General features: G+C 44.5%; 1 protein-coding gene across 1 annotated transcript; it reads left to right on the top strand.

The window, feature by feature from the left end:
* The first annotated feature begins 104 nt into the window (after nucleotides 1-104).
* NAAA (N-acylethanolamine acid amidase) lies at nucleotides 105-26,960 on the top strand. The gene is made up of 11 exons (XM_007998924.3): nucleotides 105-399; nucleotides 1,013-1,177; nucleotides 5,006-5,132; nucleotides 9,941-10,031; nucleotides 14,513-14,589; nucleotides 19,497-19,669; nucleotides 19,820-19,882; nucleotides 20,641-20,707; nucleotides 21,844-21,872; nucleotides 25,623-25,740; nucleotides 26,275-26,960. Exons 1-10 carry the CDS (start codon nucleotides 191-193, stop codon nucleotides 25,702-25,704), a joined length of 1,083 nt encoding a protein of 360 aa, XP_007997115.2. The 5' UTR covers nucleotides 105-190; the 3' UTR covers nucleotides 25,705-25,740; nucleotides 26,275-26,960.

Genomic DNA, 26,960 nt, shown 5'->3' with positions numbered 1-26,960 from the left:
CGGGGCGGGACAGTGGATGCGCTGCGGGGACGGGAGGTGTCGCCTCTCCGGCTCGCCGGTGACAGGGGCGGGCGGGTCGTGCGCGGGCCCCACCTCCAGCGGCCCCGCCCCAGGTCCTCCTCCTCCACGGCTTACCCGGGCTCCGACAGCGGCTGCAGCTCTCCGAGTTGCGGCCGCAGGAGCCGGAGCCATGCGGACAGTAGACCCGGAGGCGCGCCCGGGGCTTCTGCCCCTGCTGCTGCTGCTGCTGCTGGCCGAGGCCGGACTGTCCGCCGCCTCACCCCCAGCAGCACCGCGCTTCAACGTGAGCCTGGATGCGGCCCCCGAGCTGCGCTGGCTGCCAGTGCTGCGGCACTACGACTTGGACTTGGTGCGCGCAGCGATGGCGCAAGTCATCGGGTGAGCTGGGGCCCTGGACAGGGTCTGCGGGTACGCTGGGGGTGCGGTTCGGAGTCAAACGCGCGCTGCTCAGAGTGCTTTAAACCGGGACGCTTTACTCCCCGCCACCCTTGGAGAACTGGCTTTGGCTGCCGCCTGAGCAGTGCCGGGGTTGGGGAGAATCCAGCGCAGCAGGTTTGGCTTTCAAGTTCGGTGTCACCCGTGGCACGCCAGTCCTTGAGCCATTCTGGGTCAGCGTGGGACGCGACTTGTCGCCTGGGCTGCACTGCTACCGAAGAGGGGCAGCCGCGCCTTCCTTGCGGGCCTCACAGGCCTTCCAAGCTTGGCCCTTTGGGACCAGCCTCACTCGCCCTCCCCATCTCCGAGTTTTCTTCCCCGCCGCCTCCCCTCCCTGCCCCCCGCCCAGCTTCCACCCTCTGCCCCTCCTCGCCCCTCCCCCCCACCCCCGGGAGGCTGCAGATTGAGTGACGCGGCGCCTGGGCGGTCCACTGTCTGGGTAGCCGTGGCCCTGACAGTTCACGCCCTAAGGATGTGTAGCCCCGCTCTCAGTGCACAAGAAGTCACGCCGCCGACCTCTGAGCAGGTCAGACGCCCTCGTGCTCTTCTCTTCTAGGGATAGAGTCCCCAAGTGGGTGCACGTGTTGATCGGAAAAGTGGTCCTGGAGCTGGAGCGCTTCCTGCCCCAGCCCTTCACCGGCGAGATCCGCGGCATGTGTGACTTCCTGAACCTCAGCCTGGCGGACTGCCTCCTGGTCAACCTGGCCTACGAGTCCTCCGCGTGAGTGCCCCAAGCCGGTGCGGAGTAACGCGGGACTTGCTGGGGCCTCCTGACACAGGCTAGCGGCAGGAAACATGTTTTCCGTGTGATAAAAACAGGGTGGTGCCTGCTTGCCCAGAAACTTACAGTGCTTCCTCGTTGCCTCTCTGGGTAAATCTGAGCTGCAGATCGTAGGCTTCGAGAGGGAAAGCAACTTCGACTCAGCATTGAACTTTCCCTCTACCGGTAGCCCGGGGTTTTCTCTCCCCCAATCCAGGTAGCATCCTACTTTTAAAATTCTGCTCAAAGGCCGGGCGAGGTGGCTCACGCCTGTAATCCCAGCACTTTGGGAGGCCAAGGTGGGCAGATCACGAGGTTAGGAGTTCAAGACCAGCCTGGCCAACATAGTGAAACCCCGTCTACGAAAAACACAAAAAATTAGCCGGGCGTGGTGGCGGGCGCCTGTAATCCTAGCTACTTACGAGGTTGAGGCAGGAAAATCACTTGAATCCGGGAGGCAGAGGTTGCAGGAAGCCGCGATCGCACCACTGCACACCAGCCCTGGCAACAGTGGGAGACTCTGTTTCAAAAAAAAAAAAAAAATTCTGCTCAAAACGTACTTTTCCAGGAAGTTTTTGAAACTAAGCCTCCTCTCATCTGGACCCTTTAGTTAACTCAGTGGCCTTCCATCTCTATACTGGCAGTGGCTCATCTCTGCTTGTATTTGTCGCCCTGCATTTCTCTTTTCATGTGTGTCATGGCTGAAGTGTCTGTGTCCACCAGGGCTGGGGCGACAGGGAACACTGCTCTAATAGGGCCAGCCAGTGTTTGGACCAGGAAGTGGGCATGATAAAATGTGCACCCAGGCTGGGCGCGGTGGCTCATGCCTGTAATCCCAGCACTTTGGGAGGCTGAGGCAGGTGAATCACCTGAGGTCAGGAGTTCAAGACCAGCCTGGCCAACATGGTGAAACCCTGTCTCTACTATTAATACAAAAAACTTACCCAAGCGTGGTGACGGGTAATCCCAGCTACTCGGGAGGCTCAGGCAGGAGAATCACTTGAACCCAGGAGGCAGAGGTTGCAGTGAGCTGAGATAGCGCCATTGCACTCCAGCCTGGGTGACAAAGCAGGATTCTGTATCAAAAAGAAAAAGAAAAAAGTGCACCCAGAAGTGAAAGCAACATGGAGTGTGTGGTTGATCCCAGGCAAAGTGCAGGGGACCACTAAAGATTTATGGGCTCAGCAACAGGTTCTGGAATAAAGGGAGGTTTTGACTTGGTTTCTCCCTTTAATACTTATTATTTTGCCACCAGACTAGCTTCATCTCGTAACCTCTTGTACATACTTAGAGCTTCTTGCTGCCTAAAGATGATGGGGGTAGAAAAGATCTTGGAATAATGAAACTTTACTGGCCCAGGCATTTTCCCAGAACACCTAGGCAGAGTAAGCTAAAAAGCACTGGGACTGCCTTCCTCTTCAGGAAATGCTTTCAGGCACAGAAAAGACACAGGCCTGCTAAATAACATGCCTTTCAGTTGAACTAAGTTATTATAATTTTACCACCTTCCTCTCCTACCTCCAACTTTTTCCTATTTTTAACTTACGGCTTTCTCAATGAAAAATCACGAATCATTTTTACCCTCATCTGTTGGAGTTACTATATTCAAACAGATTAAAGCAAAAGTTCCAGTAAAAACATTCTAACTTTTGGATTTGATACTAAGGTATTTATAGAATTGCCTAATAGAAAGCACCATTCAATTCCACTAGCATTAACAAAGGAAATGCTTTCTTCTCATGTTGGAAGTAAGCCTTCTTGAATTAGAATACTACTAGCTACCCTTTATTGAGCCTACTGGGTGCCAGGTACTTCATGAACACAGCCCCGTGGGGAAGATGGTATCATCTGTTTTGTGATGTGGAAACCAAGCCTCAGAGGGGCCACCTTGCTGGAAGTCAGGTGGCTGGTGAGTGCTAGAAGCATGGGGATCTCCAGTTCGCTACAGTGCCTCTCAAAGCAGAGTCTGTTTCCTCATTTGTCTCCCGTGCTTGTGCACTGCTACATCACACCACAACATTTGGGCCTGATATGAAAGTATTGTTATCTTGCCAATTTTGAAAAATCGCCTTTGAGAGAGATTCTACAAACTCTGCTTTAGTACTCCCCATGTCTTACCAGTTCTCTCCCTGACCTGAACTCTTTGAAGTTAAACTCAGAAACGTTGGAGGGAGGCTGGGCACAGTGGCTCATGCCTGCATTCCCAGCATTTTGGGAGGATGAGGTGGATGGATCTCTTGAGCCCAGGAGTTCGATACCAGGATCTGTTGAGCCCAGGAGTTTGATACCAGCCTGGGCAACATGGTAAAACCTTGTCTCTACAAAAAATACCACAAAATTAGCCAGATGTGGTGGCTTGTACCTGTGGTCCCAGTACGCAGGAAGCTGAAATGGGAGGATCACTTGAGCCTGGGAAGTCAAGGCTGCAGTGAGCTGAGATTGTATCACTGCATTCCAGCCTGGGTGACAGAGACTCAAAAAAATAATAATAATAAAATAAATAAATAAATAACAGAAACCTTGGAGGGAATTAAAACTGACCAAGGTTCCATCTTTATTTTATTTTATTTTGTTTATTTTTGAGATGGAGTCTTACTCTGTTGCTCAGGCTGGAGTGCAGTGGCGTGATCTTGGCTCACCACAACCTCTGCCTCCCGGGTTCAAGTGATTCTGCTCCCTCAGCCTCCCAAGTAGCTGGGACTACAGGCATGCGCCACCATGCGCGGCTAATTTTTATATTTTTAGTAGAGACGGGGTTTCACTATGTTGGCCAGGCTGGTCTCAAACTCGTGACCACATAATCCACCCACCTTGGCCTCCCAAAGTGCTGGGATTACAGGCCTGAGTCACCCTTCTGGTGCCTGGCCCAAGTTTCCGCCTTTAAACAAACAAACAAAAAGTAACACTTTTTCCCCCAATTATAAAAGTAACATATAATCATTGTAGAAAATCAGTAAATGTAGAAAAGTAAAAAAACAAAGCTAACCACCATCCTGTTATTAAAAAATGACCAGAAAAACCCTCCAGGATCTTTTCTCTCAGTTTTGTTCATGTGGATATATATATTTTTTCCCTGGTATTGGACACACTGTATATAAATATTTTATAAATATTTATTATAAATACATAATATTTTTTCATGTACCGTTAAGTATTCTCAGAGAATATGGATACTTAACAAGCCTCCTCCTCTTTTTCTCTCTATGAACTTCTGTTCATAGAGATTCCCCCTTTTTAAAAATTATGATCTCTGTGCAAGGAGCTGGGAGACAGGAAAAGTGCCAAGTCCCTTAAGAGCCAGCCATTTTCCCAAGGGGACAAAATGAAACATTTGTGAAACAATGGTTTAGTGTTACTTTATTTGCTCTGAGGAATTAATATGTGGAGAGGTGAGCTTGAGCTGGCTTTGAATCATGTGTTAAATAGAATACATGCTGCCAAGCAGAGGAAAAAGCAGAGTTCACAGGTCTCCTGAGCCCAGGATGGGTTAGTTTCACTGCAGATTTAGACTGAGGATGAAATTCTCACTCACTATGCTTATGATTCCCTGCATGTGTGCTAAGGGCAAACACCCGAGAAACACTGAATGAGCACAGATAAGTTGTATCCAGTTGTGTTTTTCATCTTGAATTGTTAATCTATATTCTTACAAGCATTATAGCACATATGTCAGTCATAAGGAAGAAAAACTGTTTTACTTTGAGGATTTGTTTTACAAATGAAAAACTCCTTTTCCTTTTTTTTCTTATTTGTCTTATTCATTCATGTTGGACTTTTCCCTTTTCTCAGATTCTGCACCAGTATTGTGGCTCAAGACTCCAGAGGTCACATTTACCATGGTCGGAATCTGGATTATCCTTTTGGGAATGTCTTACGCAAGTTGACCGTGGATGTGCAATTCTTAAAGAATGGGCAGGTATAGTCCATACCGTATAAGATAATAAATCAGAAAGATTTGCAAACTCAAGTTAGCAGTCATTTGAATGGCCTGCTAACTTACGTGCGTTATCAGTATAAGACACAGAAAAATCACACCCCTGGAAAAACAAAGGCAGAAGAGAGGTTTACATCAATTATGCTTATAGGAAGGACGGTCATTTATTATTTATTATTGCGTGTCTACTTAAAGAGGTCACCTAGTTTTCCATAGGGAAATCTCTTTTAGAGAGTGATCAATCATCCACTTATGCAGAGTCAACTCTTTCCTCTGCTTTCCCATGCCCAGGCTGCTTCTGGAATATGAGGGGCTGGGTAGTGCAATAACTAGGAACACTCAACTTTGGGATCTGACAGTCCCAGGTTTGAATCTTGATTCTATCAATTACTGTACTTCCTTTGTGAACCTGAGAAATTACTCATTCTCTAATTTTGCAGACTACAACTCATGGAGGTGCGTAACTACTTTACTGAGATAGTTATAAATGTTAAATGAAATAGTCTATGTAAAGTTGTAGCCAAATAATAAATGGTCCTTCATTCTGCAAGTACGATTGACCCACACCACTTTCTTGTGTATGATCTTTAAAAAATTATACTTAGATTTTTTGTTTATAGCATGGTCCCTTTAAAAACTATAATCTACTATATACTGTTGTAACTGTGTAAACATTTAGAGAGACAGAATTAATCAATGCTCATTGAGTACACAAAGCATGTTTTGCCGTAAAACAGAATACAGTGTGCAAGAGCCAGATTTTGGCTGAAAGGATAAGGACTGTATTCCCTTTGTTCTTTGCATTTAGGGGTTGATTCACAAATACTAAAAACTCATTTACTAACTACTCAGTCATCTGCTTTTACAAACACTTTTTTTCATAAAAAATTCAAACAGTACAGAAATATTTTAAGTAAAAGTTTCTCCTTTCCAGTCCCATTTCTTTATTTCACCACTATTAATAATTTGTTTTCTAGCTGAATTAGTTTGAAAATGATTTTAAGTGGTAACGATAATATAAATGCATAATAAATTCTCAAAGGAAATCTGCTAAATATTGTTTTATTACTGAATGATGGGATAATATTATTTATTATTTATTCATGTTTTTTCTCCAGTATTCTATAATGAGCTAATACTCTTATAAAGAGATAAAGGAATAAATGCAATGAAAATAAATTATTTCAGCTGTTCTGAAACTCACTCTAATAGTTGTTTCTTCTTTTGTTTTTGTTTTTCCTGGAGTTCCCATGAAATAATCTGTAGAGAAATATTCTGTAGAGGTAGCTTTACCGTCAGTACTTAGGTGACTGTTACTGAATGTAGACAGTTTACTCTTGGGTATTGCTTTTCTATGGAGGACTCATGGCCAAGAAATTGTTTTATGAAATTAAGAACAGGTTATCCACAAAATAATTCATCTCTCATTCTTGTCTAGTGTTTGTAATCTTAGAAGTATTTTCGGCCGGGCACAGTGGCTCACGCCTGTAATCGCAACACTTTGGGAGGCCAAGGTGGGCGAATCACTAGGTCAGGAGTTCAAGACCAGCCTGGCCAATGTGGTGAAACCCCGTCTCTACTAAAACTACAAAAAAAAAAAAATTAGCTGGGCATTTTGGTGGGTACCTGTAATCCCAGCTACTTAGGAGGCTGAGGCAGGGGAATCGCTTGAACCTGGGAGGCGGAGGTTGCAGTGAGCTGAGATCGCACCACTGCACTCTAGCCCAGTGACAGAGTGAGACTCATCTCAACAACAACAAGAGCAAAAGTACTGTCATACACAGGACCTCATTCGATCCCCCCAGCAGCCCTGCGAAGCAGGCATCAGTCAACATTTTTATCTTTTCTTTCTAGATGAGGGGGCCTAACTTCACAGAGACTGACTTGCCCCAAATCACAAGGCAGAGACATGGCAGAGGTAGGGCCAGAACCCAGGCATTGGGCCTACTGATAGTTTTCGTTGTCAAAGCTCAGCCTTCATTAGACTGTAAATTATTATTATTGTTATTATTATTATTATTTTTACTGTTTTTATTTTTGAGACAGAGTCTCACTCTATCGCCCAGGCTGGGGTGCAGTGGCGCAATCTTGGCTCACTGCAACCTCTGCCTCCCGGGTTCAAGCAATTCTCCTGCCTCAGCCTCCCAAATAGCTGGGACTACAGAGGGCGCTACCACACCCGGCTAATTTTTGTATTTTTAGTAGAGATGGGGTTTCACTATGTTGGCTAGTCTTGAACTCCTGAGCTCAGATAATCCGCCCGCCTTGGCCTCCCAAAATGCTGAGATTACAGGTTTGAGCCACTGCACCAGGCAATCAGACTGTAACTTAAAATAACTTAAAATTCCCTGCTAAGGGTTTGTTTATGTCAACTGACTAGGCAGAAACAATTGGGAGGTACAAACAGAAGTAAAGACAGATTTTCAGAGCTGCAAGATAAAATATCTTACAAATTATATCTCGAAATTATTTATCATTATGTATGGTAATTGAGAACTATGATGTGATTTTTGATCTCATAACTTCAATTTTCTCAGCCCTTCAAGAGTGACCCTGAGGGTCACAGTGTCATGCAAATGAGGTGGCCATATAATTACTTTTTATTTTCCACGTAATTACATTTGTAAGGGCTTGAGTAGTAAGGTAGACTTATTTCTGCTTTACCACCATCCGTGGAGATGAGGCATTCATGGAGGCCCTCAGTAAGTCTGAGGGCTGAGGTCATTTATAAAACTAAGGCCACTGCATTCTCCCTTGTAATTCAGCCACCTTAAATTATTTTTATAAGCAGATAAGGCAAAAATAAATAATTAAATGAAAAACATTACTGACCTAATTTTTCTAAGGAAAATATCAATCTAGGACTATTTCTTAAAACATAACAGTATTAGTTAACTTTTATCAAACAGTATGAGTCAGATACTGTTTTAAGTACTTTTTTTTTTTTTTTTGAGACAGAGTCTTGCTCTGTCACAAGCTGGAGTGCAATGGTGCCATCTCAGCTCACCGCAACCTCTACCTCCTGGGTTCAAGCGATTCTCCTGCCTTAGCCTCCCGAGTAGCTGGGACTACAGGTGCACGCCACCACAGCCAGCTAATTTTTGTATTTTTGGTAGAGATGGGGTTTCACCATGTTGGCCAGGCTGGTCTCAAATTCCTGGCCTCAAGTGATCTGCCTGCCTCGGCCTCCCAAAGTGCTGGGATTACAGGCGTGAGCCACCATGCCTGGCCAAAGTACTTCTTTGAAAAATAAAATGTGGTATCAGAAATAACTGATAATGGCTAGCTGTGGTGGCTCATACCTGTAATCCCAGCACTTTGAGAAGCCAATACAGAAGGATTGCTTGAGCCCAGGAGTTTGAGACCAGCCTGGGCCACACAGGGAGACCCTGTCTCTAGGAAAACCAAAAAATATATATATATATATGTATATATGTGTGTTTGTGTGTGTATACATATATGTCAGGTTTGGTGGCATGCGCCTGTGGTCCCAGCCACTTGGAAAACTGAGGTGGGAGGATCGCTTGAGCCCAGGAGGTTGAGGCCGCAGTGAATTGTGATTGCACCATTGCACTCCAGCCTCGGTGACATATAGAGTTTGATTTTTCTCCTGCAGGTTACATAGTGGTACCTTGCAATCACTGGAGCTCGTGACCTTAATTTAAAGTGGGGGTGATGCCTGTAATTCATGGGATAGTTGTGAGGATTAAATGAAAGAGCTATGTAAAAAGATTTTTAAATATTTAAAATTTAAACATGATTATTATTGGTGAACAGTCCCACTTGTTTCTCCTAACGTCACAGAGTTTATAAAATATGTGATATTTATCTCTTATAATCAAATCAAAACAAGTTTTATTTTATTTTATTTTGAGACAGAGTTTTGCTCTTGTTGCCCAGGCTAGAGTGCGATGGCGCTATTTCAGTTCACCACAACCTCCACCTCCCAGGTTCAAGCGATTCCCCTGCCTCAGCCACTCTAGTAGCTGGGATTGCAGGCATGCCCCACCATGCCCAGCTAATTTTGTATTTTTAGCAGGGTCAGGGTTTCTCCATGTTGGTCAGGCTGGTCTTGAACTCACGACCTCAGGCGTTCCACCCACCTCGGCCTCCAAAAGTGCTGGGATTACAGGTGTGAGCCGCTGCGCCCAGCTTCAAAACAAGTTTTAAAGTAAAACTCCACTTGCTACTTCTAGGATGGGGCTTCTTAACCTGCTTTGTGTACCCCTTTGGTGAATAATGTTTTATAAATACATAATAAATGTGTGTGATTACAAAGAAAATCAGTTGTGTTGAAAACATCCATTTCAATGTTATACTTTTTCTTAACACATTAAATAGTAAGGTTTAGCAGTGAGTCTAATAACTACCATGATTTCAAAGTAGTAAATTATGGACAGTGTTTCAAAATATCTGCAGCCAACATTGTGTATGTGAAAAACCCTATGATTTCTACTAGTGACAGAATTATAGGCACCACTATGATTGCGTGATTTGTTGCATGCGTTCGTTACAGAAGGAATTAAATTTCAGTTGGAGGTTAGTGAAAATAAAGATGCATCTTTTTTTTTTTCCCATCCAAGGTCACAAATCTACTAAAATCTATCTATGGACCATGCCCCCCACCCCAGCTTAAGGTTAAGAACCTCTGTCTTAGAAGGCTATTTCAGAGTTTTATTCTATTTTGTTGGAATTATTTTTAAAAAATCCAGAAAACTGTGGGGCAAAACAGATAATTTCAGTGTATTTGACTGGAATGGTGAAATGATCCATGTATCTCTTGATTTCAGATTGCATTCACAGGAACTACTTTTATTGGCTATGTAGGATTATGGACTGGCCAGAGCCCACACAAGTTTACAGTTTCTGGTGATGAACGAGGTAATCAAAACAAACTCCTCTGTAATTTTAGCTACATTATTGTTCAGTTCTATCCAAGCACTTCCTTCACTTACCCAACAGAACATACAGAACACCCACTATGTGGCAGGGACTTCCATCCTAGTGGGGGAAAATAGACACTATGTGTGGAAGCAATGAAGATGATTTCAGGTAGCAATAAGTGCTGCAAAGAAAGCAAAATAGGAAGCTGTGATAGAGAGTGAAGGAGGAGGTGGAGTGGTTCGTACAGGTCAGAGGGTCAGAGAAGGCCTGATCCATGTGATCCAGGAGCTTGTTCTACAGAAGCCAGGGAAAGACCATTTCTGGTGGACTTACCGCAAGGACGAAGGCCGTAGGTAGTAATAATAAGCTTGGTGGATTTCAGAAGCCAAAGAAAGTCAGTGTGGTTATAGCATGGAGTAAGTGGGTAGTGACATTAGAAGTGAAGAAGAGGCTGAGGGCATGGTGCAGGGCCACAGTGAAGAGTATGGATTTTAAGCATAATGGAAGCTGTAGGGGGATTGTAGGCCAGGGAGTGAACAGATGTTATTTATTTTTTATTTTTATTTTTTTATTTTTATTTTTGAGATGGAGTCTCTCTCTGTACCCCTGGCTGGAGTGCAGTGGCGCGATCTCGGCTCACTGCAAGCTCCGCCTCCCGGGATCATGCCGTTCTCCTGCCTCAGCCTCCTGAGTAGCTGGGACTACAGGCGCCCGCCACCACGCCCGGCTAGTTTTTTTTGTATTTTTAGTAGAGACGGGGTTTCACCGTGTTAGCCAGGATGGTCTCGATCTCCTGACCTTGTGATCCGCCCGCCTCGGCCTCCCAAAGTGCTGGGATTACAGGCGTGAGCCACCGCGCCCGGCTTATATTTTTAACTATTACTTTTGCTGCTCTGTAGAGATTGGATTGTGTTAGGTTAAGACGGAAGCAGAAGACCATTTGGAAACTACTGTGATAATCTAGGGGATATATGATGCTGTTATACAAGCAACATTTGTAAAGCACTTTCTGGTTTACCATGCACATCTTCACATGTCTTCTTCTTAGACCCTCACAACAGTCCTGTTAGGCAGGGCTGTTATTTTTAACTCCATTGGTTAGGCAGAGAAGGACATAGGCTGTGAGACGAAATGACAGCTAGTAGTGGGAGAGGAAGTTCTCAGATTGCTCTCCTGAGTCCTGACCCAATTGCTCTGTTCATTGACATTCCCACTGCCATTCCCCAGATCTCAGGGGAACACCATTTAGTTCCACAGTATGTGGGAAACCTAGAGATAAGTGAGCTCTGTGTCTGTCCTCAGTGTGCAGCTGAATCAAGGAGAAGGATATATACAAGGAGTATCTTAAAGTTTAGTGTTGCTCATCTGATGAACCCTGATTGACTTCATGGTGTTGTTTTTTCGGTTTTTGTTTGGTTTGGTTTGGTTTGGGTTTGGTTTTGGTTTTTGAGACAATTTTGCCCTGTCGCCCAGGCTAGAGTGCAGTGGGCGATCTTGGCTCACTGCAACCTCTAACTCCCGGGCTCAAGCAATTCTCATGCCTCAGCTTCCTGAGTAGCTGGGATTACAAGACGTGCCACCATGCCCAGCTAATTTTTGTATTTTTGGTAGAGATGGGTTTTCGCCATGTTGGCCAGGCTGATCTCAAACTCTGAACCTCAGGTGATCCACCCACCTTGGCCTCCCAAAGTGCTGGGATTACAGGTGTGAACCACAGCTCCCGGCCAATGTGGTTGTTTATTCTTCTCTGCTTTACCGGGAAGATGATGATTGAGTATATATCAGTGTCCACAGTAAACAGTTATTTATCCTAATGTATTTCTTCTACATTTTCTCACTCCCTAAGTCTTATCAGCTCTGACAGCAGAACTAGACTGTACCTGTCCATTCTCTCTACCTCCACTGCTGAGCTAGCCCCCGTCACACCTGTACTGCCTGATCAACCCACCTGATCTCCTTGCTACTATTTTTACCTTCCTATAATTCTTTCCCTACCCAGCAACTAGAACGGTCAGGTTGTTCCCCTGCGTAAAACCTATTGTGACAGATATCGCATGATTTCACTTATATGTGGAATCTCCAAGTTTGAACTCATAGAAGCAGAGTAGAATGGTAGTTGCTATGCACTGGGGAAAAAGGGAAATGGTCAAAGGGTACAAAGTTTCAGTTAGACAGGAGGAATAAGTTCTGGTGATCCACACAGCAAGGTGACTACAGTTAACAATCATGTATTATATATTTCAAAATTGCTAGAGTGGGTTTTTTAAAAATTACTTTTGTTATTGATACACATTACATGTGCATATTTTGGGAGTACATGTGATGTGTTAAATTCATATAATCACAGAGAAATACAAATCACATTTTTATTTCTCTTAATGATTAATGATATGGAATATATTTTCATATGCTTACTAGCCATTTATATATCTTCTTTGGAGAAATGTCTATTCAAATCCTTTGCTCAGTTTTTTGTTTGTTTTTTTGTTTTGAGACAGTCTCACTGTCTCAAATCACACATTCATAAACGCACGATCATGTATGCATGATCTGATTGTGATATGTGTTACTTTAAATATTTGTCTTTTCTTTAAACTAGAAACAGTCAAATTCTAGCTATTTTTTGGCGGGGGGTTGTTAAAAAAATTTAAAAAAAAAAATTTTTTTTTTTCAGTAGAAACAAAGTCACACTATATTACCCAGGCTGGTCTCAAACTCCTGAGCTCATGCAGTCCTCCTACCTCGGCTTCCCAAAGTGCTGGGATTACAGGAATGAGCCAGAGCCACTACACAAGGCCTGTTTTTTGTTTTTGTTTTTGTTTTTCTTTTTCTTTTTCTTTGTTTTCTTAAGAGTCTTACTCTATTACCCAGGCTGGAGTACAGTGGTGGGATCTTGGCTGACTGCAGCCTCAATCTCCTAGGCTCAAGTTATCCTCCCACCTCAGCCTTCTGAGTAGCTGGGACTATAGGCATGTGGCATCATGCCTGGCTAATTTTTGTAATTTTTGTAAAGGTAGGGTTTTGCCATGTTGCCCAGGGTGATCTAAAACTCCTGGGCACAAGTGATCCGCCCACCTTGGTCTCCCAAAGTGCTGGGATTACAGGCATGAGCCACTATACCTGGCCAATAGTCGTCATCTTACTGGGTGTGAGGTGGCATCTCATTGTAGTTTTCATTGCATTTCTCTAATGATTAATGATATGGAATATCTTTTCATGTGCTTACTGGCCATTTGTATATCTTCTTTGGAGAAATGTCTATTCAAGTCCTTTGCCCATTTCTTTTGTTTTGTTTTGAGACAGTCTCACTCTGTCACTCAGGCTGAAGTGCAGTGACTCAATCACAGCTCACTGCAGCCTTGACCAACAGCGCTCAAGCAATCCTCCTGCCTCAGCCTCCCCAGAAGCTGGGACTACAGGCATGTGCCACCATGCCTGGCAATTTTTAAATTTTTTGTAGAGATGGGTTTCATTATTTTCCCCAGGCTGGTCTAAAACTCCTGGGCTCAAGCACTTCTCCCACCTGGTCCTCCCAAAGTGTTGGGATTATAGGCGTGAGCCAACACATCTGGTCCTTTGCCCATTTTTTAATTGGAATGTTTGTTTTATTGAGTTTTAGGAGTTCTCTAAATACTCTGGATATTAATCCCTTATTGTTGCAAATATTTTCTCTCAATCTGTGAACTGCCTTTTACTCTGTTGATACCGTCTTTTTTTTTTTTTGAGACAAGAGTCTCGCTTTGTCACCCAGGTTGGAGTGCAGTGGCCCGATCTTGGCTCACTGCAACCTCTGCCTCCCGGGTTCAAGCAATTCTCCTGCCTCAGCCTCCCGAGTAGCTGGGATTACAGGCTCCTGCCACCATGCTCGGCTAATTTTTGTATTTGTAGTAGAGACAGGGTTTCACCATGTTGGTGAGGCTGGTCTTGAACTCCTGACCTCAGGGGATTCGCCCACCTCGGCCTCCCAAAGTGCTGGGATTACAGGCGTGAGTCACCGTGCCTGGCCGATACTGTCTTTTAATGCACATAATTTTTAAAATTTTTTGTGAAATTCAGTTTGTCCATTTTTTTCTCGTATTGCCATTACTTATCCTTGAATGAAAACTTTTGTTTGGCAATGAATCCCCTAACAGACTTTTAAAAGTTGTCCAAAAGTAATTTTGGGAAATGATTGCAAATTTGTATTTTTTTTAAATGTGAGCACAAATCACAGGTGTGGAAGATTCACGTTCTCTATGTTCTTCCTAATATTTATTAAGACACTACCCTTGACAGCTACATAATTTTATTTTGTCTGGTGTAATTAATAGAATTATTTCCTTTAACATAATTATCATTGTATCCTGGTACAAAAGATTCTGCTTTCAAAACTTGAGTGAATATCTCTCTATATTCCCTTGCTAAAATGACATATCTGTTGCATGTGTGTATATACACACACACACACACATATATAACATATATACTCAACTTGGCAGATAAAGGCTGGTGGTGGGAGAATGCTATCGCTGCCCTGTTTCAGAGACACATTCCGGTCAGCTGGCTGATCCGCGCTGTGAGTATATTTAATGTGGAGCCCTCCTTAACTCCACTTCCACCTTCTAAACTGTTCTTTGTCATTTAACAATGTTGCTTTTAATGTAAGGAGCTCCTTAAAAGAAGAAGCATCTAAATGTTTGCAAAGTACATATAAACCTTTTTGATAAATGCCAAAGATAAAGCTAGACACTAGTTAAAGTGGTAAGGACAGATTGTAATCAGTATTACAGTATACTGTAAGCTATTGCAGTAAGGAAGAGTCCAATGTGAACTGAGTTCAACTTTAGTTTGTGCAGAGGTGATGGGTATTTTAAAAGGAGGTGAGGGAACAGGAGCTTAGGAGAATCAGAAAAGTGAAAAGTGGAAAGGAGGGGTTGGTTCATGTGAAACCAGTTTGAGTTTGCTAACTAGAACTTAGAAGTTACGCTCCAGGCTAGGCATGGTGGCTCGCACCTGTAATCCCAGCACTTTGGGAGGCCAAGGCGGGCAGATCTTGAGGTGAGGAGATCGAGACCATCCTGGCTAACACAGTGAAACCCTGTCTCTACTTAAACTACAAAAAAATTAGCCGGGCGTGATGGCGGGCGCCTGTAGTCCCAGCTATTCGGGAGGCTGAGTTGAGGCAGGAGAATAGCATGAACCTGGGAGGTGGAGCTTACAGTGAGCCGAGATCGCGCCACTGCACTCCAGCCTGGTCAATAAGAGTGAAACTCCGTTTCAAAAAAAAAAAAAAGGAAAAGAAGTTTTGCTCTTACCCTCCCACAGAACCAGGGAGACAGGGGCCCCACCTTCAGCTGTTGGCTGGAACAAATGTCAAATTCTTTTGACAGCCTGAAGTTTTCTCAGACAGGCACTTTAAGGGGGCCTAGTCATCTGAGAGACGTGGCCTTGAGCTGTTAGAAACTATTAGTATTTGTTCGAGTCTTTATAAGCCAGGGTCAAGGTGTAATAGAGAAGAGGGCTCAGAGGAGCCTGGTTAGAGTTCGGTCAAGGAGAGAATCTTTGTCATAGGCCAGAGCTTTCCACAATAGCTGATTGAGAAAGGAGATAATATTATGCTCTTCTACAGAGACAGATGTACTTTCCTTTTAAAATCTCCATTTGCAAATATCCAAACTAGCAAAGCAAATGCGTTAGAAGGTAGCTATGCACACAATAAAAGGAACATCTGCTCTACAAGAACCTATTAAAATGTGCTGGGTTCCAGGCCACATCTACAGTAGTCTCCCCTTATTCTTGGTTTCTGTTACCCACAGTCAACTGTGGTCCAGAAATATGAAATGGAAAATTCCAGAAATAATTCATCGTTTTTAAATTGCACAATATTCTGAATAGTGGGATGAAATCAGTCACCTAGTAACTGTCTCAACTATCAGACTGTCACCGCATCTCAGTGCTTGTGTTCAAGGAACCCTTATCGTACTGCATAATTTGCCACAAAGTGCAAGAATAGAGATGCCGGCAACTTGGGTATGACAAAAAGAAGCTGTAAGGTGCTTCCTTTAAGTGAAAATGAAATGGCATCTTTGTCCGGGGTGATACCTGAGATTTGTTGTCACAGGGCCACAGAAAACTAGAATGCGGACACACCAGAGTGAGGTTAAGAGTGGAAGTTTAATAGGCGAAAGAAAGAGAAGAGCTCTCTGCAGCAAGAGAGGTCCCAAAAAAATGAGTTGCCGCTTCCACGGGGAAATGCAGGAGGTTTTATGGATGAGCTTGAGGAGGCGGTGTCTGATTTACATAGGGCAGGAAAGATTGTTTGGACCAGATGTGCCATTTGCATAGGGCACGAAAAGCTGTCTGCCCCCACCCTAATCTTTTATTATGCAGATGAATTCTCTACCTGGCTGGTGCCATGTTGCCTGCTTCCTTACTGTACACATGGTGACAAAGAAAAGGGAAGATGGGCCGGGCGCGGTGGCTCACACCCGTAATCCCAGAACTTTAGGAGGCCGAGGCGGGTGGATCACCTGAGGTCAGGAGTTGGTGAAACCTCGTCTCTACTAAAAATACAAAAATTAGCAGGGTGTAGTGGCGGGTGCCTGTAATCCCCCTCTTGGGTGGCTGAGGCAGGAGAATCACTTGAATTCAGGAGGCAGAGGTTGCAGTGAGCCGAGATCGCACCACGGCACTCCAGCCTGGGCAACACAGCAAGACTCTGTCTCAAAAAAAAGAAAAAGAAAAAAGCAGGGAAGATGGAGCCTCCATGTTGAACATGCCTGGCCCCCAGGTAGCCCTTTTCTGTTGGCACAGCTGCCGGCATCCACCTGTGCAAGCTTCCAGCTTGCTTATGTCTATGTTTGCAGCTCCACTTTTCAGGCTGCTCTTTGTTAGAAAAGAAGAACTTCTTGGGCTACTTTTTGTTAGAAAGGAAGCCTTGCCAAGGACTCTTTTACCCTATCTGCCTAAATAATTTATTTCTGGTCAGGCGTGGTGGCTCAAGCCTGTAATCCCAGCACTTTGGGAGGCCGAGACGGGTGGATCACGAGGTCAGGAGATCGAGACCATCCTGGCTAACACAGTGAAACCCCATCTCTACTAAAAAATACAAAAAACTAGCCGGGCGAAGTGGCGGGCGCCTGTAGTCCCAGCTACTTGGGAGGCTGAGGCAGGAGAATGGCGTAAACCCGGGAGGCGGAGCTTGCAGTGAGCTGAGATCCGGCCACTGCACTCCAGCCCGGGCGACAGAGCAAGACTCCGTCTCAAAAAAAAAAAAAAAAATTATTTCTATCTCCTGTATCAAAAAGGTAAAAGTTCTGGTAAGGAAAGAGAAAAAAATCCTTATGCTGAGGTTGCTGTGTTCTCTGGTAAGGATGAATCTGCTGGGTGTGATGGTGCTCGCCTGCAGGCCCAGACACTCAGGAGGCTGAGGTGGGAGGATCCCTTCTGCCCAGGAGTTCAGGTCCAATAGACAACATATTGAGACCCCATGTCTGAAAAGAAGTAAATAAATAAAATAACAAAAGAAACCTCTGGGACCTAGACTAAAAAAAAAAAAAAAGGAAAGAAAGAAGAAAGAACCCCCATGTCTATTAGCAGTCACTGCCCATTTCCTCCATTTCCTGAGATGGATGAGGCATTTGCACTCCCTGACTTTGTCACCTGGGTAAAATAAGTCACCACTGCCTTCATTATTTTTTATTGATGTTCTTTTGCTTTGTTGTCACAGGTTAGAGGCAATGAATTTTATGGTAGTTGGGGGATGGTATAGGCAACATAAGCAAACTCATATTTCATCACTCCTATTACCTCTGCAAAGGCCTGGGGAAAATTTCCTCTTTGCCCTCTGAAGGTTCACTGAAAAGTCAACTCACAAAAGGCAGATTAATTGGAGAAAAGGCATACAAATTTATTTAACATGTACATGACATAGGAGTCTTCAGAATGAAGACCCAGAGATACAGGGGACATTGTCCAGTTTTATGCTTAGGTTTAACAAAGTATGGAATGCCATGTAGAAATATGATTAGACAAAAAGGTAGATCCAGTGCTAATAAATGGAGTGGGGAAACCCAGCTAGGCCTGTCTGTCTAGATTCTTCTTGGCCTCTCTGACCATACATTTCCTTTTTCTGGGTACAGGGCAGGATCCTCTCTGGAAAGGGATCATATGACCTACAGTCAAACAAGTTAGGACAGATCATTTCTTTCTTTTTTTTTTTTTTTTTTTTTTGGAGACAGGGTCTTACTCTGTCGCCCAGGCTGGAGTGCAGCGGCGCAATCTCGGCTCACTGCAACCTTCACTTCCTGGGTTCAAGCAATTCTCCCACCTCAGCTCCCTGAGTAGCTAAGTATAAGGCAAGAAAACTCTACAAAGCCCTGCCATGGGTTTTGTAGAGTTTTCTTGCCTTATACTTATTGCTGTTAGGGTTTATGGTGCTGAATGATGGAGCGTTTGCAGACACCAATATCTTGAATTGTTCTTTTGTTTGACTCTATCACCACCTCCACCCTTGACAGTGTGCCCTGGCAATATCCAGGATGGGTGAGCATACAATGTACTTCCTTTAAAACATGGCAGCAGAATGGTTGTGAAGGTGGAGACAGGAAGAGCAGGCCCTCCACCGAAGGATATTCTTGAGCAGATCAGCTCTGGGAAGGAGCCCATATGGAATCTGAAGATTTGGGGAGTGATCCCCTTAAGTATCCTTGCCACAGGCCTTTGGAAGTCTTCCTGGGCCCTCGGGGTGTCTGAACACCTATTAAGCTCAGGGCCCTAATGTAGTGCATGCTCTTTCATCCCCAAGCCTTTGCCAGTCTAGTCCATCGAACTAGAACCCTCCTCCCCACTGCCACTCCTCACCCTGCAACCACCACTTTCACCACTCACTTGTGTTTGTCTCTTTGGCTTCAATTCATGTGATGCTTCCCTGAAGTACTTCTTCCACTGCCTTTGGTGAGGATGGGTCCCCTACGGTGACATCCATAGCATCTTCTCCTATGTGAACACTCATTACACTGTCACCATTGGCTGTTGACTTTTCTGTCTTCCTCAGAGGTTTGGGGAGAATAGGACCAGTCGACTCATTCACTGCTCTATCCCCACACCAGCACAGTGCCTGGCACAGAGTAGGTATTCCAGAAAACCCTGTTGAAATAATACATGAATGAAGAAGCATGATGAGTCCTTTGTGAGGGCGATCTGCCTGGAGAGCACACAGCCCATGTTTTCTGAGCCAGGCCTAGGAATTGTCAACAGTTCTCTCCTCCTGTCAGAAATTTCTGCTGCTCCTGGCACCCCCTTTGAAGCTGACATTTCTCCCGTCTTAGGAGTCCTAATGACAAGAGGATAAGGTCAGAGCAGATCAAGGTGATAGTCATGACACAGCATATCAGGAGAATGTGCTTTGGATCATTTTTGCATCATCTGGTGCGGACCCAGCTGCAGGTGAGGTTGCTCATGCAAGTTCTTCTTTTTGTTCAGACCCTGAATGAGTCAGAAAACTTCGAAGCAGCTGTTGGCAAGTTGGCCAAGACTCCCCTCATTGCTGATGTTTATTACATTGTTGGTGGCACCTCCCCCCAGGAGGGGGTGGTCATCACGAGGAACAGAGATGGCCCCGCAGACATTTGGCCTCTAGATCCTTTGAATGGAGTGTAAGTAGAACCGAAAGTTCTGGTCATTCTGTATCAAATAATCATGTTTTTAAATTGGTGGAATGAAGGGTATTTAAAATTTGTTCATATGTCTCCTTTGCTATGTCGTAAATTGTTGTGGATAAGACAAGATGATGTGCTCTGTTGTAGGTGGTTCCGAGTTGAGACAAATTATGACCACTGGAAGCCAGCACCCAAGCGAGATGACCGGAGGTAGGCTGCTACGTGCTTTCTGGTTTGCAGTGTTTTCTTGTGGTCAGGAGAATATGCCCATTCTGTCACAGGAACCGGCAAGACCTACGGGTGCCATCCTCTCCCAGAAAATGTACCTGGGCCCCTTCACCAGTGTCTTGGCCGGGAAGGGAGTGTTGTGTGGAGGAAAGCAATGGGCAGAACCTCTCAGCAGCTGGGCGGGTGTTGGGAGGGTCTCAGGGTCAGGAGCCCTAGAGCCCACCACCAGCTCTGCTAATGACTCACTGGGTGGCTCTCGGGCCTCTGTTTACCCATCTGTAAAATGAAAGCAAAGGGCCAGGTTCATGGTCTTCTAGGCAAGATATTTTTAGAAGGAAATTATTTCCCTTATTTAAATAATAAACCAGTCAAGGGTTTTTATTGTCCCTTCAAGTTGTAAACATTCTATAATTATAAGTCAGCACAGTTCCAAAGTGCAGGTAGCTATATACATTGCCTTGGCTTTACTGCCCCACAAGTTTGGCCACTGTTCAGTTCTGCAGCCACACATTTTCATCATCCCAGCTTTCTTGAGCAGATGGTGCCAACCGTCCCAGCTGCTGGATGAATTCCACCATGGTGAGCTGGGCCTCAGCAGGAAACAGGCTTGGGGCCAGAATCTGTTTTGGAGAAAGGGAGATAATGAGACTAGAGCTTGCATTGTGCCTCATAAAAATGACAGCTGACGGGCTTCAGTGCTTGTTGAAATGCCAAGTGACCTTCGACCATTGTCCTTACAGAACACCTGCCATCAAGGCCCTTAATGCTACGGGACAAGCAAACCTCAGCCTGGAGGCACTTTTCCAGGTAACTTGTGTCACAGTGTCGCGCTTACCCAGGATGTTTGGTGTTTTGTTAATAGTGAATATGAAAAACTCCGTGAAATCCTCTGGTAGGTGAAAATGTTAGTGTAAAAATTTTATTTGGTTGAAATCATTTATTAAAAGTGGTGGCTCACGCCTGTAATCCCAGCACTTTGGGAGGCCAAGGCGGGCAGATCACGAGGTCAGGAGATCGAGACCATCCTGGCTAACACGGTGAAACCCCATCTCTACTAAAAATACAAAAAATTAGCCGGGTGTGGTGGCCGGCACCTGTGGTCCCAGCTACTCAGGAGGCTGTGGCAGGAGAATGGTGTGAACTTGGGAGGCGGAGCTTGCAGTGAGCCGAGATCGTGCCACTGCACTCCAGCCTGGGTGACAGAGCAAGACTCCGTCTCAAAAAAAAAAAAAAAAAAAAGTTATATGCCATTTTCTGAACTTGCTTCTATATAAGTTAAAATGTCCATCTTCACCAAAGTTTTTCTTTATGTTAAAAAGAAAAAGGCATAGTTGTAATATACGTTCATTGTTTAAAAGAAAAAAAGAGAAAGAATTAAAAAGTCAGGCCGGGTGCAGTGGCTCACACCTATAATCCCAGCAGTTTGGGAGGTCAAGACAGGAGGATCACTTGAGGTCAGGACTTGGAGACCAGCCTGGCCAACATGGTGAAACCCTGTCTCTACTAAAAATGTAGAAATTAGCCAGGCATGGTGGTGTGTGCCTGTAATCCCAGCTACTCGGAAGGCTGAGGCAGGAGAATCGGTTGAACCCATAGGTGGAGGTTGCAATGAGCCAAGATCATGCCACTGCACTCTAGCCTGGATGAAACAGCAAGACTCTGTCTCAAAAAAAAAGTCTATAACTATCACCTCAAGATACACTAAAGAGTGGCTATGTTCTTTCTACAGACATCCTTTTTTTTTTCTTTTTTAGTAGAGACAGGGTCTCTCTATGTTGCCCTGGCTGGTCTTGAACTGCTGGGCTTGAACGGTCCTCCCACATCAGCTTCCCAAAGTGCTGGGATTACAGGCCTGAGTCACTGCACCTGGCCCTCCGTAGATATTCTTTGTGTGTTTCTTCTACCATGTAATCTTCTATATAATATGACTTTTTCCTATGCAGGTTTTGTCGGTGGTTCCAGTTTGTAACAAGTAAGTGACTTGTTAAACATGTCTGTTCACACATCACTGCAGAACAGTGAACTCACTCACGCACTCTTTGGCTCAGCAAGGATCTGAGGGCTCCCGTAACCAGGCTGTGGGGGCGCTCCTGTGGGTACAGCAGCGAGCAAAACAAAGTCTCTGCTCTCACGGGACTAACATGGGTGGGGTGGGGGTGGGGGGTGATCAACAAATATAAATCAGGTGAGAAGTCCATGAAGAAATCCAAAGGTAAAGAGAATAGAGTGACCCTGAAGGAGGCTCTGGGAATTTTTTTTTTTTTTTTTTTTTGGAGTCTCCTGTGTCCCCCAGGCTGGAGCGCAGTGGCTCAATCTCAGCTCACTGCAAGCTCTGCCTCCTAGGTTCACACCATTCTCCTGCCTCGGCCTCCCAAGTAGCTGGGAGTGCAGATGCCCGCCACCACGCCCGGCTAATTTTTTGTATTTTTTTAGTAGAGACAGCATTTCACCGTGTTAGCCAGGATGGTCTCAATCTCCTGACCTCATTATCTGCCTGCCTCGGCCTCCACAAAGTGCTAGGATTACAGGCATGAGCCACCATGCCTGGCCAGCTCTGGGAATTTTACATTCACACTTGGCCTGCCATAGTGTTGTCAAACTAGGAGGAAAAACACTTTGACTGGCTGACCTCTTGATTCCTACATTTGAAATATGCCGGCAGTGAGGTGTTCCTCCTAACTCAGTCAGGTAGCTGTGGACAGCCTTCACCCGTTAGGAGCTCCTTAGAAATAAACTCTGAATACCTTTGGTTTTCTTTTATCTTCCCGAGGAATTTCCACTATCTCTGATGCTGTTCCTTGTTCCACTGACAATTCACTAAGTTAATGTTCTTTTTTAGCCTGTACCCTTGATAGCAGCATTCTGTGTGCAATGGTTTCTCTAGTCTATAGTCTAGGATTTTTATCCACATACTTTTTTTTTTTTTTTTTTAAGTGAAAGCAGGCCTGGCGTGGTGGCTCACACCTGTGATCCCAGCACTTTGGGAGGCCGAGGCGGGTGGATCACTTGAGGTCAGGAGTTCGAGACCAGCCTGGCCAACATAATGAAACCCTGTCTCTACGAAAAATACAAAAATCAGCCAGGCATGACGGTGCATGCCTGTAATCACAGGTACTTGGGAGGCAGCATGTGGAGAATCACTTGAACCTGGGAGGTCGAGGCTGCAAGTGAGCTGAGATCATGCCACGGCACTCTAGCCTGGGCAACAGAGCGAGACTCTCTCTCAAAAAAAAAAAAAAAAAAAAAAGAAAAAGAAAAGAAAACTAATTAGTATTCTGCTACTCAAACAAGTGAGCTATTTGGGTAACAAAGCATACCCAGTGGTCTGCTAGTAAGCCAGCTCTTTGTGTGGGAAGGGACCAACAAAAAAATTCCCAAATTTGTAGCATTTGTTGATTTCCATGGTGTGAATACTCCCACATGGCTGATTTCAAGCTTACAGTTGGCTCATACACTTCCTGCATATTTAAGAATTGGCCCTCAGCAGCCTGTAGGAGCCAGCTCCAATGCACTACTGACTGTACCCTTCATAGCGGGGCACAGTTTTGCCCTTTTAATAGTCATTTTCTAAATAGGGGTTAATAAACTATTTTTGTGTTCTTACAGTTTTTTTAGGTAATTATGGAAGTGATGAATAGATCTGTCTGGGCGCAGTGCCTCACACCTGTAATCCTAGCACTTTGGGAAGCCAAGGCGGGTGGATCACTTGAGGTCAGGAGTTCGAGACCAGCCTGGCCAACATGATGAAACCTAGTCTCTACTAAAAATACAAAAATTAGCTGGGCATCGTGGTGCATGCCTGTAAGCCCAGCTACTCGGGAGGCTGAGGCAGGAGAATCGCTTGAATCCAGGAGATGGAGGTTGCAGTGAGCCAAAATGGCACTCCAGCCTGGGTGACAGAGGGACACTCCATCTAAAAAAAAAAAAAAAAAAAAAAGTGATGAATATATCTTTTAAAAATTAGCATTATAATAAATAGTTAAATTTATTTTAATAAAACGAAGCATTTTATCTGCTTTGAACAGCCCTTATAATTTTACATGGTGGCAGTGGCCAATTGTCTGTATTATAATTGAGTTAAGCATTCTCCAGTTGTTATATCTTCCTTTATTAAAACTCTGAAATAAACATATTCGTTTGCCTCTCCCCTGCTTACTTTCAGATTATTTCCCTTGACTGAATTCCCAGAAGTAGGATTATTGAGTTAACAGCTGTGAATGTTGAAATGGTTTCTGAAATGGTTTGGTCAAAATACAATTGTTAGAAATTATACACAGTTCACCAAGTAGTGTTTTTCTCTGTTGTATACTTGAAAACTCAAGAGAAACTGCATTTAAGTAACAATCACCATGGAGCCAGAATTAACACAGACTTCTGACTCTCAGGCCCTTTATGTGTAATGATTAACCTCAACCGAGGCTGTTCAGTTGTGTGAGGTTAATAGAAATGAGTGTAACTGTAAGAAAAAGAAAACAGAAAAACAACAAAAAAGTAGTCTGCAAAGGCAGTTAGCTCTATGCTGCTCCCTTGTGCTGTGCTACAGAATTACACCCACCTCCAATACAACTCCATCCTCTGCTGTGGCTCATCAGCAGGGAAAATACTAAAACAGTGATGGAGAATAGAACCATGACTAAAGTAAACGAGCAGCTAAGGTCCTGTTCAGGGAACCTCCATTACCCTTGGACGAGCTCTGCACTTGCTCATAGTGCTATCTTTAACTGAGTGTATGATTTAGCTGTGGACCCAGTGCTACTAATTCTGCCTGTTTCTGAACAACCCAGCTCCGATATTTTGCACATGCACCTCAGTTGGATTCCAAGACAAGTGTGTGTGCATGTGGGCACATGTGCTCAAGTTGTTTAGGTCTCTTCCTATATGGAATGTGGAATCAATGACACTATACTTTTCATCCTTAGGTCTGGGCAAGGTGGAGGGGTGGGGCAGGTGCCTTGATCCTGGAGCTTTAGAGGCCCTCTTCTGGAATTCCTCTAGTTGTGATACCACCCCCCGAACCATGGTGTAAGGAATCTGCTGGACCAAGGGCATTTGCCCACCTAGAGTCTGCCCAAGTACCCAGGACCCTGTAATTCTCAGCCTGAACAGCCCCACCTCCACTTCCAGGGTTTGTGTTTTCCTCTTCCCTGGGTGGTATTCTCCTGATGGTGGTGCACGGCCACTGAGGGAGAGCACAGGGGTAGGTGCTTGCTGGGGAATGTGAAGGCGATGATGTCACATGTATGCAAGTAAGGCCCTTGGGGGTAGGACAGAGCCAGGGGTGAGGGCCCAGGCTTGGTCTCCCCCACTGCCTTGGGGTAGAGCTCTGAGGAGTCTGAGATTTTATTTATTTATTTTTTATGAGACACAGTCTCACTCTGTTGCCCAGGCTGGAGTGCAGTGGCGCAATCTCGGCTCAGTGCAACCTCCGCCTCCCAAGTTCAAGCAATTCTCCTGCCTCAGCCTCCCTAGTAACTGGGATTTCAGGCACCACCACACACAGCTGATTAAGTCTGAGTTTTAAGTTCCAACTTGGCCTTCCACAGTGTTGTCAAAATAGGAGGAAAGAGCACTTTGACCTCTTGATTCACAGAATTAAAATATTCTGGCATAAAGGGCCTTGTCCCAGATCCCAGGTGTTAGGGAAGCACTTGGTCATTTTCTTCCGTCTCTGGCATATTAGAGAAAATTATGTGTACATAAAATTTCCTCTCATTATTTTCAGCCTCACAATTTATACTACGGTAATGAGCGCCGGTAGCCCAGACAAGTACATAAGTAGGATCAGAAACCCAAGTCGAAAGTAAGTCAGCAGAAGAGCGAGTTCATCCGTGCTGTGAAAGGTTTGTTGTTACTGTTGTTTTGGGGAGATGTGGGGAGGTGGGTGTGTGCTGGTATTTCTCACAGAGGATGGTAACATCCTTAAAATGTATACATATATAATATTTTCTGACAAGCGTCTGGCATTGTCATTTGTGTCAGATTGTCATCATTAGATATTTTATTTGGAATCGTTTGTATGAAAACCAATCTTCGGCCGGGCATAGTGGCTCATGCCTGTAATCTCAGCACTTTGGGAGGCAGAGGCAGGTGGATCACTTGGGGTCAGGAGTTCAAGACCACCCTGGCCAACCTGGTGAAACCCCATCTCTACTAAAACTAGAAAAAACTGTTAGCCAGGTGTGGTGGCGGGCACCCAAAATCCCAGCTACTCAGACGCTGAGGCAGGAAAATTGCTTGAACCCAGGAGGTGGAGTTTGCAGTGAGCTGAGATCACACCACCCAGCCTGGGAAACAGAGTAAGACTCCATCTCAAAAAAAAAAAAAAAAAAAAAAATCAGTCTTTGAATTAAATGCATGTTTTTCTTCCCTTACAGATGATTTTTTAAAATGAAATTCTTGAAGAGCTGCACCTTAAAAAATCAGAGAAAGTGAAAGTATTGTGTTATATTACGAACAATGCAGGCTCCTTCCTCATTTAACTTTTCAACCTTGCGAAGTGGGGCCAGAAGATTGATTTGGAGTTTGTGGTAAAGCCTGTAATGGGCATTGTCCTGCACCCGCTTCCCTTCGTGGTTTGCCTCGATCCTCTCTAAGCTTACATCCTGGCCTGAATAACGCAAAGATAATTGGTCTCAGAGTTCAAGCCATATCCTCAGACCTTATTTCCATCTTCTCATAAATCTGCCATCATACCTTTGCTTCTCCACTAATGAAATGAGCTGGCAAGACCTCTGTTCATTATGAAGTGCTTCTGAAAGAGCCTAAAAAAAGGCTCATCTGAAAGAAATGGAGAGCTCTATTTCGAACCAAGCCTGTTTGAATGTGTGTTAGTCTGATCTTTGATCATGTATTTCTATGTAATGGGAGTCTTGTTTTTTATAATGTTTCTAATGTTTTATTGAAAAACCTATGGACCTCTTTCTTTCTCAACATCTACTTTCTTACTGCTTTTTGAAAATAATGTGCAACCAAATTGTTTCTTAATATCACATAATTAAGTAATAAAATGTCAAAAGAAATGTTGGCAAGAAGAATAAAAAAATTTTCCAAGAAATTTAGC

Source organism: Chlorocebus sabaeus, chromosome 7, assembly GCF_047675955.1.
Source record: "Chlorocebus sabaeus isolate Y175 chromosome 7, mChlSab1.0.hap1, whole genome shotgun sequence".
Lineage (NCBI taxonomy): Eukaryota > Metazoa > Chordata > Mammalia > Primates > Cercopithecidae > Chlorocebus > Chlorocebus sabaeus.
The sequence above is the reverse complement of the archived record's forward strand: the minus strand, read 5'-3'. Positions and strand labels throughout refer to the sequence as shown.

Coding starts and splice junctions, on each gene's coding strand:
- NAAA (XM_007998924.3), top strand. CDS start 191: ATGCGGACAGTAGACCCGGAGGCGCGCCCGGGGCTTCTGCCCCTGCTG. Junction 14,590..19,496: donor TCAGCTGGCTGATCCGCGCT/GTGAGTATATTT, acceptor CTTTTTGTTCAG/ACCCTGAATGAGTCAGAAAA. Junction 19,670..19,819: donor CTAGATCCTTTGAATGGAGT/GTAAGTAGAACC, acceptor GCTCTGTTGTAG/GTGGTTCCGAGTTGAGACAA.